This window comes from Garra rufa, chromosome 7 (assembly GCF_049309525.1).
Source record: "Garra rufa chromosome 7, GarRuf1.0, whole genome shotgun sequence".
Lineage (NCBI taxonomy): Eukaryota > Metazoa > Chordata > Actinopteri > Cypriniformes > Cyprinidae > Garra > Garra rufa.
Genome location: NC_133367.1, coordinates 8,838,979 through 8,852,652, shown reverse-complemented (window position 1 = coordinate 8,852,652; position 13,674 = coordinate 8,838,979). Strand labels below are relative to the sequence as shown.

Genomic DNA, 13,674 nt, shown 5'->3' with positions numbered 1-13,674 from the left:
TATAATTTCAACTTTTTAAGTCATAATTTCGACTTTTTATCTCATAATTTCGACTCAGTAAGTCATAATTTTGACTTTTCATCTCATAATTATAACTTAAGTTATGAGATAAAAAGTTGAAATTATGACTTAAGTCAAAATTTAATTGTCTCTCATAATTATCACTTAAGTCATATTTCCACTTTTTAATCTCATAACTTAAGTCAAAATTTAATTGTCTCTCATAATTATCACTTAAGTCATAATTTCAACTTTTATCTTATAATGACTTAAGTCAAAAAAATTTTTATCTCATAATTATGACTTAAGTCATATTTCAACTTTTTATCTCATAATGACTTAAGTCAAAATTTCTTTTTTATCTCATAATTATGACTTATGTCATAATTTCAACTTTTTATCTCATAATTACAACTCAAGTTATGAGATAAAAAGTTGAAATTATGATTTAAGTCAAAATTTAATTGTATCTCTTAATTATGACTTAAGTCTTGTCGGTGAAACCGGGGCTTTATCATAATTTGTCATAATTTAGACTTTTAAAGTCATAATTTAGACTTTTTATCTTGTAATTATGACTTGTCATAATTTTGACTTTTTATCTTATAATTTCAACTTTTTAAGTCATATTTTCGACTTTTTATCTCATAATTGCGACTCAGTACGTCACAATTTTGACTTGTCGTCTCATAATTATAACTTAAGTTATGAGATAAAAAGTTGAAATTATGACTTAAGTCACAATTATGAGATAAAATAAAATTTTGACTTAAGTTATGAGACAAAAAGTTGAAGTCAAAATTTAATTTTATCTCATAATTATGACTTAAGTCATATTTCAACTTTTTAATCTCATAACTTAAGTCAAAATGTAATTGTCTCTCATAATTATCACTTAAGTCATAATTTCAACTTTTTATCTCATAATGACTTAAGTCAAAATTTATTTTTTATCTCATAATTATGACTTAAGTCATATTTCAACTTTTTATCTCAATACTTAAGTCAAAATTTAATTGTATCTCATAATTATGACTTATGTCATAATTTCAACTTTTTATCTCATAATTACAACTCAAGTTATGAGATAAAAAGTTGAAATTATGACTTAAGTCAAAATTTAATTGTAACTCATAATTATGACTTAAGTCATAATTTCAACTTTTTATCTCATAATTAGGACTTAAGTCTTGTCTGTGAAACCGAGGCTTTATCATAATTTGTCATAATTTTGACTTTTAAAGTCATAATTTTGACTTTTTATCTGATAATTTCAACATGAAAATTTAAATTATTTAAGATTTTTTTCTTACGTAGCAGAAATGGGCTTCCATAAAAACGCACCAGTCTAACTGGCACATGTGTGCGATGCATTAGCAAAAGACTTGTGTATTTCCGTACAAAATACTTTTCTGGCCTAAAATGCTGCAAATGTGTCAGACTATCAGTGTTGGGCACATACCTTTAAAAAAGTAATTAGTTATAGATACTATCTATAATTTTGTAAGTCCATTGTTTACAGATCCACGTTTACAGACACACCAATCATCATCGCCGTTAGTAACGCCATTTATTTATAGCGCTGTTATTCCATCACTGCAGACTATGCACGCAAGCTCACAATGCATTATCAAAGAATTAGCATATTTGTGTAAAGAGTTCATATCTGATGTAAAATGCAGGATTTAACAAGTATAAAAATGCACCCAAACTGTGGCACAAAAGCTTGCGATGCATTAGCAAAAAAAGTGCATACTTGCGTAAACTGTTTGTGGGCTAAAAAGCAACCCATGCATGTAAGAATGCGGCGGCCTGACCTTGTGCGGGTGTTTGACGTGGACACAGAAGCCCAGCTCTTTCAGGACGCGGCGCTCTGCTTTGATCACGTCACTCTTGCGGCTGATGTAGCCGTCGTCCAGCGGCATGGGACTGACTCGCCTGACGGAGACACCGCAGCTTCAGGACACACACGCAGACTCACACACGCTGGACAGGTGAGCAGTGTTACCTGTGTCCTGCGGCGTGTCTGAGGTGGTGGAAGACGTTCAGCACGTCCCTCACCCGCCGCGGCTCCTCCTCAATCTTAGACGCCAGCTGGAGACACGCCATGGCCACCGTCTGTTTAGAGATGGTACATTTACAGATTATTGGATTTTACACCTTTTGCAACTACATCCCTGATAGAAAGCATTTGCTCATCTGCAATATGTCCATAAGGACATTTCCTATAATGTCAAATAGATGTCTTTCAAATGTTTATGATTTAGAATCAGTGTCAATTTTTCGTCAACATTTTTTTCACTGACGAAAACGAGACGATAACAAAACGAAAACTCATTCTGAATGTCAAAAACTATGACGAAAATCTACTTTTAAAATCTACATTTTCATCAACGAATAAAAACAGTAAGGATTAGGTAAGAAAAAAATGAATGCCTGAAAATGAATGAAAGTCAGAATTATGACATACTTAAGTTATTAGTAAGACATAGAAAGTCAAAATTATGACTTAAGTCATAATTACGAGATAAAAAGGCAAAATTGTGAATTTAAGTCATAATTATGAGATAAAAGTCAAAATAATGTTAATAGAAAAATTACAAGATAAAAAATAATGCATTTAAAACTCTTTATTATGAGATAAATCAAAATTATGATTTAAAAATTCAAAATTATGAGATAAAAAGTCAAAATTATGACTTTAAAAAGCACAATTAGGAGATAAAGTCAAAATTATGAATTAAAATCTCTAAATTATGAGATAAAAAAAATCTAAATTATGACTTACCACATCAAAATTATTCATTTTAAAAGTGATAATTAAGATAAAAAGGCTGAATTAAAAGATAAGTGAAAACAATGACTTAAGTCACAATTACAAGATAAAAGTCTAAATTATGATTTACCATGTCGAAATTATTAATTGTAATTGATACAAATTTTTTAAATTTGACTTTAAAAAAATAACTTTGAGATAAGTCATAATTTTGACTAAATCAAAATTATAAGAAAAAAGGTCAAAACTATGACTTAAGTCATAATTATTAGATAAAAGTCAAAATCATGATTTAAAAGTCAAAATTATGACTTACTTAACCATAATTACTAGATAAAAGTCAAAATAATGAGATAAAAAGTCAATATAATGAGTTAAGTCATAATTACTAGATAAACACCATGGCCAGCATCTGCAACAGGGTTAAAAGTACAAACTACATCCCTGATAGCACACGTACATCTCAGAAACATCTATTTGAAGTCTGCAAGACGCATTTTTATAGTGTTTGCTCATCTGCAATACGTCTATTGGACGTTTCCTATCATATGGCAAATAGACGTCTATTAGATGTCTTTAAGACGTTTATGAATTAGAATGCATCCCAGATAGCACACGTACGTCTGCAAGACGTCTGTTAAAGATCTCTTGATCTGGAAAGCATCTGTTGTGTACAAACATCTATAAGACGTCAATTTTACATACATTCTAATTCATAAACATCTTAAAGACATCTAATAAATGTCTATTTGACATCTGATAGGAAACGTGCAATAGACGTATTGCAGAGGAGCAAACTCTCTAAAAAAACCACGTACTTGCAGACATGAAGTATGTGCTATCAGGGAAGCTATCAGAACGTCTAAAGTGGACTATTAGCATCTGACCTCGGCGCAGTGTCTGACGAATGATTTGCAGTAGAAGAAGCGATGGAACAGGATCTGGGCCGTTGCCATGGCAACCTGGTAAAACAGTCATCAACTCTTAAAACATCCAAACATCTTTTATGCTTAATAACACAGTCCTGCTGAAAAACAAAAACAAAACATGGTTTACTGTCTTAACCAGTGTTGGAGAAAGTTACTTTTAAAATATTATACAATATACAATATTGAGTTACGCCCTAAAAAAAGTAACTAATTACGTTACTTAGTTACTTTTTATGGAAAGTAATGCGTTACGTTACTTTTGCGTTACTTTTTAAATCTGGGCAGGGCTTGCTTGTTTGTTTTTAATATAAAAAGTTGTATTTTTGTCAAATGTAAAAGCCTTATTACAGCAAAAGCCTCAGGCTTAGAGAAAAGTAAATTGACGTCTGTACAGTAGACCGCAGAAGAAAAAAATAAACTCTTCAGCAATAAAAAAAGGAAAACAAATGTTAGATTTTCTCGAGTAATTTTTGCTCATTAGTATGGATGAATTGGATCATCGAAGGGCGGCAGCAAAGACATTGGTTAATAAAATGGGATTAAATACATAAAGGATGTTTTTGTTATTTCACATATTTAGCCTAATTATTGCAGGTTTGCGTTGAATTTAAAGTTTTTATGTATTTTGAGTAACATTGTATCTGTTTTTTAGTGAGTGAGATGAAGTAATGCATGTTCACATTTATTCTAGAACTAAAGTAACATCTTACAATTTCTCTCAACATGGGGACAGGAGAGCTTTTAATCAATAAATGAGGGGGAAAGTAACGGGCGTTACTTATTTGAAAAAGTAACGGTCAATTAAAAACTAATGCGCTACTTTACTAGTTATTTGGAAAAAGTCATATTAGGTATCTTGTAAAGCGTTACCCCCAAAACTGATCTTAACTAGACCAGACTTGCGTTACAAGAGCCCAAAACCATTCTCCAAACAAACCAGACTAGTTTGGTCAAGCTGAGAGCTAGTTAACCATCTTAGTTTAGAGCGGGTTTGTTTTCAAGAGTAGGGGGGACAAATCGTTGCTAGGGAACAGCTCGTCCAGCGCCGACCTGAGGCAAGCGGAGCAGGATTCCCGCGCTCTGGATCATCTCACACACGCGGTTCCGAAGCTGCTCCTCTGTGCGCATGGACAGTCCGTGTGCGCGCGAGGGGCTGCAGTGCACGCTCTCGGGGGGCAGCAGGCAATTGTCCAGAGTGAGCGCGACACCCGAGTAGAGTTTACCCGCGATCACGAGCCCTTCACCGGGCAGAAGAGCTCCGGTGGCCGCCGCCATGTTGGCGCGGATGTGAGTTTGAGTTCAGCGCGGTTCACAGCGCCATCTGCCGCATCGACTGAGACAATACACACACACACACACACACACACACACACACACACACACACACGTTGGGTTTACATGTTTTATGGGGACATTCCATAGGCGTAATGGTTTTTATACTGTACAAACCGTACTTTCTATCACCCTAAACCTACCCTACACCTAAACCTAGCCCTCACAGGAGATTGTGCATACTTTTACTTCCTCAAAAAAACTCATTGTGCATGATTTATAAGCCTGTTTCCTCATGGGGACCTGAGAAATGTCCCCACAAGGTCAAAATCTACTGGTATTCCTATCCTTATGGGGACATTTGGTCCCCACAACGTGATGAATACCAGGTACACACACACACACACACACACACACACACACACACATATATATATATATATATATATATATATATATATATATATATATAAATAAAAAACACCTGAGGAGAAATATTGTTATAATAAATCCTGCCACCACAGTTAATATTGTTACAGTCTCAAACACAGAATGTTCTCCTAAATAAATAAATAAACAAATAAAAACGGTAGTGATGGGGACGAGACCGCATATGCCGAGTCCGAGTCAAGACCGAGTCTTTGAGGAGTCGAGACCGATCAAAAACAAGAGCAGATTTTCATGATTTACTTACATTAACATCACCCAAATATCATATTCAGCCATTAAATTGACGAAGGGTAGAGTGGGGATTGTTGGCTATAGGAGCAGTCTAGCTGGCACACTTGTCTACCAAACTTTTTCTCAGAATAATATTTTCAGACTAGGGAGCTCAGCTGGAGTCAAGACTTATTAGGCCTATGGCATGATGCCAACATTTGATTAAAGTTGAAGGTGTTGCATTTTGATACGAATAACAGCAATATATAAATAACTTACAGTATAAACAGTTACATCATACAATTTACAATGTTCCAAAACCTTCTCATTACATACTGTATTTTAACAGTCTACAAATTAACAACAATAAAGAGCCTTTTAGCACCCTTACCCCCAACAAACAAACAAACAAACAAACAAAAAAACAAACAAACTGTCAGAAGAGATTCAGAGAGTTCAAACTTTAATCAAGGCATTGCAATTGCAGAAATTAATATTAAAGTTTCAAAGAATAAATCAATTATATTAATTTAAACAATTATTATCAATTAAGTATTATATTACTTAAATAACATATACACAGATTTTACTGCCTTTGTTTAAACTATTTAATTGTTTACATTTTTATAACATTATCTTCTGGATCCATCACATCATAGACTGTAAAAAAATTCACATGAACAACTCTGTGTTTCTCTTCCAGCAGGAGGCGCTGTCAGAATGGGACACAAAGCAGCAAACGACTTTGAAACGTGCAGCGCTCAGATTTATTCAATGGATAGCCTTTTGAAGTTTCATCGCAATTCTTGTCTTTCAGTCCCACATTTAAGACCACCTGAAATCATAATTATGACTTTCTTAACCCCTAATAACACTGCAGTCATCAATGAAAATTAAGAGCTTTATTTCAAGAACCGATTTTTAGAAACAAACTTTACACAATATATTGTAACATGTGTATATATATACGTTTCTTTTTTTATACGTTTCCCACCATATTCGGGGCACAAGGAAAATATTAGGGGACTAAATTAATATTAGCATATGAAGTATAATCGTCTCTCATTGTCTGTGAAAGAATGCACATCAGATGCTGAAAGTCAGATTTTACTTTCACTTTAACATTGCGCAGTTTTCACGTTGCTTGTGTGATATCCATTGGCTCACCTCCATGGTTTAAAACATAAATATTTATAAAAATACAGTATGAAAAGACATATCTTTAAAATATTGCGACGTAACACCAACGTAAAGCCATTGTTTTTCACTGAAAGCTACATCTGTCTCGATCTCTGTTCTCATCACTACGGAGCCCCTTACGTCACCTGTAGAAGAAAAATAATTTATCCGTGGGGACGGTTTTGCAATTCGTTCCCTCAGTTTATAAACCGTACTCACGAATTCTTAAACTGTTCCCTCGGTTTAACAATTCGTGCCCACGGATTAACAAACCGTGCCCACGAATTTCCAATCCATGCGCTCGGATTTTGAATCCGTTCCCACAAATTCATAATCCGTGCGCACGCTTTTGTAATCCGTTCCCACAGTTTGTAAACTGCTCTCACGGATTCACAAGTGGCCCCGCCCCCAAATTCAAACAGGACACCTGTTTAAGTGCTGGATGCATTGTTTTGCATTTATTAAACTTTATTTCTCAGTAGGCTATATGAGACTATGCAACACTGACAAAACAGAGTTTTTAGCTTTATTTTATATTAATCACCAATAGATTAGCTGCCAAAACATCATGTGTTTTAACCTATTGGTTATTAATGTAAAATAAACGATAAAAAGAAGCCTGTTTTGTAAGTGCCGTCATACCAAAATAAAAGAACAAGTGAAGAGCGCTGTTCAAACGGCTTTGTTTATATAATAATATTTTTCAAAATATAAAATTACCTGAATTTAAAAAAAACGAGTTTTGGAGAGGAGAAGGTAAAAAGCAATACAAAACAAATTAAAGCTGCAAGCAGCGATGGTAGGGCCCTCGCACTCGGGCTCACCGCCGATCGGTGGCGAATGGTGGGCACTATGCTATTAACACAGAAAATGTAGGAGGAATATGTCAAAGTCATTGATATGTGCCAATCTTCCTTCTGCCAGCTGGTGGCGCTATGCCTATAACTGAATATTGGCATGCAGATGTGTTCAGGCCAGCGCTTTTATCAAACATATGAAGTTTGGTGAAGCTTGAACATGGCATGCTTGAGTGTAAGTCATGACATATCCTGCTGCCAACAGGTGGCGCTATTACAAAATATTGGCTTTTAGATGTCTTCAGGCCAGGACTATTGGCAAACATGTCAAGTTTGGTGCAAATTGTACATTGCATGCTTAAGTTAGTGTAAAACAAGTAATTTGCTGTTGCCAGCTGGTGGCGCTATGACTATAACTGAATATTGGCATGTAAATGTATTCAGTCCAAGACTCTTATCAAACATATTAAGTTTGGGGCTGATTGGACATTGCATGCCTGAGTTACAGTAACTTCCTGTTTCATTGCATTAAGAGTATGCTTTAGCACTTAGCTAAATGTTGCTAACATGTTTCTAGCATGTTGCTACCCTATTTAACACTTGTTGATATTTTTAAAATGTTGCTTGGCATCCACAACCGTATTAAACATGTGACTTCCTGTTGCCAGCAGGTGGCAAACATGTCAAGTTTGGTGCAAATTGTACATTGCATGCTTAAGTTAGTGTAAAACAAGTAATTTGCTGTTGCCAGCTGGTGGCGCTATGACTATAACTGAATATTGGCATGTAAATGTATTCAGTCCAAGACTCTTATCAAACATATTAAGCTTGGGTCAGATTGGACATTGTATGCATGAGTTACACTGATTTTTCTTTGTATTAATATCATGCTTTAGCTCTCAGCTAAGTGTTGCTAGCATGTTTTAACATGATTCTAGCATGATGCTAGCCTATTTAAAACTTGCTGACGCTTTTTAATATGTTGCTAGGAGTCCGTAACACCATTAAACGTCACTTCCTGTTGTCAGCAGGTGGCGCTGTGACTATAACTTAATATGGGCATGTATATATCTTCAGGCCAGGAGTCTTATCAAACGTGAAGTTTGGGGCTGATTGGACATTGCATGTCTGAGTTACAGTAACTTCCTGTTTTATGTCTTTAACAACATGCTTTAGCACTAAGTAAGTGTTGCTAGCATGTTTGAGTACGTTTTAAACTAGTTTAGCACTCAATGGCTTTTTTAGTGTGTTGCTAATAGTGTGTCACAGTGTTAAACATGTCACTTCCTGTTGACAGTAGGTGGCGCTATAACTATAACTGAATATTGGCATGTAGATATCTTCAGGCCAGGACTGTTATCAAACATGTGAAGTTTGGGGCTGATTGGACATTGCATGCCTGAGTTACAGTAACTTCCTGTTTCATTGCATTAGCACTTAGCACTTAGCACTTAGCTAAATGTTGCTAACATGTTATAGCATGTTTCTAGCATGTTGCTACCCTGTTTAACAGTTGTTGAATTTTTTTTAAATGTTGCTAGGCATCCACAACAGTATTAAACATGTGGCTTCCTGTTACCAGCTGGTGGCGCTATGACTATAACTGAATACGGGCATGGGCGTATGTTTAGGCCAGGATTCTTATCAAACATGTTAAGTTTGGGGCTGATTAGACATTGTATGCCTGAGTTAGAGTAACTTCCTGTTTCATTGTATTATTAGCATGCTTTAGCATATTAGCTAAGTGTTGCTAGCATGCTTTATTATTTTTGTAGCATGTTGAATATTAAGTTTGGGTCAGATTCAACATTATATACATGAGTTACAGCAATTTCCTTTTGTATTTGTATTAATAGCATGCTTTAGCTCTTAGCTAAGTGTTGCTAGCATGTTTTAGCATGTTTGTAGCATGTTGCTAGCCTATTTAAGACTAGTTAACGCTTTTCAATATGTTTCTAGGAGTCCGTAACAGTGTTAAACATGTCATTTCCTGTTGTCAGCAGGTGGCGCTATGACTATAACTAAATATGGGCACTAACGTGTGTTCAGGACCGGACTGTCATCAAACATTTGAAGTTTGAGGCAGATCGGACATCGTATGCCTGAGTTATAGCAACTTCCTTTTTCATGGCGAAACATCAAAGTTTGTCAGGCCGCCACGGACACGCCCTTCGACGAAAACTCTAAAGCTTCGCAATTTAACATCGCAAAGGCCTTATGATGACACTCAGCAAATTTGAAGATGATCGTATAAAAACTGTAGGAGGAGTTCGTTAAAGTACGAGGCCTGAAAATGGCAAAAACTGCACAAAAATCGTACAGGAAATTAAATATAACGGACTTCCTGTTGGGTTTCGGATGTTGCACCAGGAGACTTTTTTGTAGGTATTGGTGTGTTACATGTGTGTACCGAGTTTCGTACATGTACGTGAAACGCAGCTCGAGGCGCACTCCGTTGAAATTTTATAGGTGGCGCTATTGAGCCATTTTGCCACACCCACTTTTGAAAACCATATCAGATGTAAATTTTCGCCAGGTCTGATGCGTGTGCAAAGTTTCGTGAGTTTTCGGGCATGTTTAGGCCCTCAAAAAGACTTTTCATTTTGGAGAAGAAGAAGAATAATAATTAAAGCTGCGAGCAGCGATGAACGGGCCCTCGCACCTGGGCTCACCGCCGACCGGTGGCTTCAGGAAATCAGCAAACGCTGGGCAGTATGCTTTTAATACAGTAAATATAGAAAAAATATGTCATAAGTCATTTAAATGTGCCAAACTAGCCTCTGCCAGATGGTGGCGCTATGCCTATAACTGATTATTGGCATGTAGATGTGTTCAGGCCAGCACTATTATCAAACATATGAAGTTTGGTGCAGATTGACCTTGGTATGTTTGAGTTAGTGAAAGATATGATATATCCTGCTGCCAACAGGTGGCGCTATGATAATATCTGAATATTAGTATTTAGGTGTCTTCAGGCCAGGACTCTTACCAAACCTGTGAATTTTGTGGCAGATCAGACATTTTATGGCTAAGTTATAACAACTCAATGAAAACTCAAGATCTTCACAATTTAACATCTCTAAGGCCTCAAGATCAGACTGACCAAATATAATGTTGATTTAATTAAATGCAATCAATGCAAGGACTTCAGATAATGCCAACTCTGAACCAATATGCAAAAATTTCCCTATACTCTGATGATGATGATGATAAGAACATGATTCATGATGATAACAAAATGTTATTATTGCTTGCTTTACGTCCACCACTTCTGCTTAAATGTCATCGTTACCTTTCTGTACAATTTGTGTGTGGATATTGCTTTGCAGGTGACTCCTCCTGTTATGAGACATCACTCTTAAGCGCTACATAACTAAGAATCAATAAGGAAGACGGTGCCCAGATGGCACATGCATTCACAGTAACCCTCTGTTAGTTTGGATTTTAAGTTTACAGAATTGAAAGGGTTAAACTTTAAAATCAACACACAGACACATACACACAAAATATAAAATGTTGCCATTCAGTTTTATTTGTTAGCATTAACTATATTAGTTAACATGACCAATAAATAAATAGCATTTATTAATGTTAATTAATATTAAGCTAAAAAAGTATTCATATATAGTTTATGTACTGTGAATTAACATGAACATGAACACAGTTCATGTGGGTGTACAGCAATACAAAATAAAGTGCTCTATAAACGCTTCATTCTTTCAAAATATCTTTAAAAACAAGTTGAGTATTGAAAGGGGCAATATATATATATATATATATATATATATATATATATATATAAAACTCATCTTAAAATTGTATAATTTTCAGATGTTTTGAACAGATAACAGCAAAGCTTGTTTTGTTGTCCAAGTTTGTCTTGAAATTGTTAATTTAAATTTTATATTCAATAAATAACACTATGAAAATAAATGTCTATCAATGAAGATAAATCGCTAATGCTAAAAGTTGCATTTTTCTTAATCTTTTGCTATGTGACTGAATAGGACAAGTTCATGGTACAGTTCAGTAAAAAAAACTGCAACAACTGCAAAATACAAACAATGAAAGACTTAGTGACCCTTTATATTTTCTCAAAATATCCGACTCTCAAAGATCAGACATATTTATGTCGATTACACTATATATATATATATATATATATATATATATATATATATATATATATATGTGTGTGTGTGTGTGTGTGTGTGTGTGTGTGTGTGTATTTCTTCCTCAAAGATGGTCTATTGCAAAACAGTTTCACTCTCTCTATCTCCCTTTCACCCCTCCCCCCTGCACTCACTCACTCAGACTGTAATTCTGTGGTGACTGAACACACACACATAATGACATTCAGCCTGCTGAGTGACAGCAGGTTTCTGATTTATTTTTTTAATTTTCTTTAATTCATAGAAGCTTGTATATAATTTATATTAACAGCACTTGCTCAGAATGATAAGATCTCTGTGTGAAAAAAGTTTTAAAGAGTTTGGATGCTGCACTTTAAAGATATAAAAAAAACTACGCTCATCTTTTTTACTATATCTTTAAAAAATCACCACGTCAACACCGTTCAAGATATCCCAAATCCGCTCGCAATTTAACATCTTCAGAATCTTCTCTTCATGTTAAAAAAGTTTGGTGTGAAAAGCTTGTTGTTCTTAGAAGTAGTGTGAATTTGTTTACAGCCTGATTTTTCCAAAAATCCACATTCAAATCAAAATAGCCGGCTTCCTGTTGGTCTTAGCTAATGAGTTTGATTTAGAAAGTTATCCAGATTGATGAGAACAATATATGTACAGAGTTTGGTGACTGTAGGAAAAACTAACCCCCCAACTTTTGTCAAAAGATGGCGCTATAGAGTGCCTGCTCCACGCCCATTTATGACCTTTCGCCAGTGTCTAACTATCCTTAATATTGATGTGTGTGTTGAGTTTCATGAAATTCTAAGCATGTTATCTGCCTCGAAAAGACAGGAATCTAATTTTAAAGTTTGACACGTTGCCATGGCAACAGCATTCGATTTATCATCGACCCCTTTACATATTCTTATCGGCCGTGTTTTGACATGATTTTGATGAAGTTTAAAGAAAATCGAGTAAAATTAAGAGGCTGATTTCAAAGCATTTTGAAAATGACACACTTCCTGCTCCCAGTTGGTGGCGCTATAACTTTGACTCATAATAGTCACATTTATGGAATCGGCATCATACAACGAACAAACTGGTGAAGTTTCATCAGAATCAGGCAATGTGTGCAACAGTTATTAGACACTTCCTGTTTCTCATTTCTCGCCATAACTTTGTCGCCTTGCCACGGCCAAACCGTTCGAGATATCAAAAATCTCCTCGCAATTTAGCGTCCCCAATGTCTTGAGATCATGCTAACCGAGTTTGGTGACAATCCCATGGAATTCCTGGGAGGAGTACGTTAAATTCCAGAGCATGCGCTTTTTAAACAGCCCTAAATATCTCACTTCCTGTCAGGTGGAGCCTATGACATAGAGTACAAAAGTTGTTTGGCTCAGTGAGATCTATATGTGTACCGAGTTTCATATCAATACATGCAAGTATGTGTGCGCAGTACATCAAGTTTTCAAACTGTGTTCCAGGGGGCGCTGTAGAGGCCCTGAACCACGCCCGGGTCCCAGCCTCTGTGGCGTCCTGATGGCCGCAGATTCCGACGTGTGTGCAAATTTTCAAGAGTTTTTGAGTATGTTAAGGCCCCCAAAAGTGCCCGGAAGGTGTAAAAAAATAAAAAAAATAAAAAAAATTAAAGCTGCGAGCAGCGATGAACGGGCCCTCGCACCCGGGCTCACCGCCGACCGGTGGCTTCAGGAAAACAGCAAACGGTGGGCAGTATGCTTTTAATACAGTAAATGTAGGAGAAATATGTCAAAGTCACTTAAATGTGCCAAACTTGCCGCTGCCAGCTGGTGGCGCTATGCCTATAACTGATTATTGGCATGTAGATGTGTTCAGGCCAGCACTTTTATCAAACATATGAAGTTTGGTGCAGATTGACCTTGGTATGTTTGAGTTAGTGAAATATATGAGAT

The 13,674-nt window shown here is 35.7% G+C and overlaps 2 protein-coding genes across 2 annotated transcripts in view; both read right to left on the bottom strand.

Moving 5' to 3' along the window:
• Window positions 1–13,674, bottom strand: part of LOC141337909 (uncharacterized) — an 831,413-nt gene that overhangs the window by 473,291 nt on the left and 344,448 nt on the right. The gene's annotated exons all lie outside the window — the stretch shown is intronic.
• LOC141338834 (cyclin-L1-like) lies at window positions 1,564–4,980 on the bottom strand. Its single transcript, XM_073844450.1, has 4 exons — window positions 4,756–4,980; window positions 3,664–3,738; window positions 2,009–2,118; window positions 1,564–1,938 (listed from the first exon to the last, which is right to left on the bottom strand). The coding sequence occupies exons 1-4, from the start codon at window positions 4,978–4,980 to the stop codon at window positions 1,737–1,739; spliced, it is 612 nt and encodes a 203-aa protein (XP_073700551.1). The 3' UTR covers window positions 1,564–1,736.

What these genes read in the sequence shown, in the direction of transcription:
- LOC141338834 (XM_073844450.1), bottom strand. Translation starts at nt 4,980, where the DNA reads ATGGCGGCGGCCACCGGAGCTCTTCTGCCCGGTGAAGGGCTCGTGATC. An exon ending in TCCTGCTCCGCTTGCCTCAG is followed by an intron (nt 3,739 to 4,755) that starts GTCGGCGCTGGA and finishes CTGTTTTACCAG; the next exon opens with GTTGCCATGGCAACGGCCCA. An exon ending in AGACACGCCGCAGGACACAG is followed by an intron (nt 1,939 to 2,008) that starts GTAACACTGCTC and finishes TGTCTCCGTCAG; the next exon opens with GCGAGTCAGTCCCATGCCGC.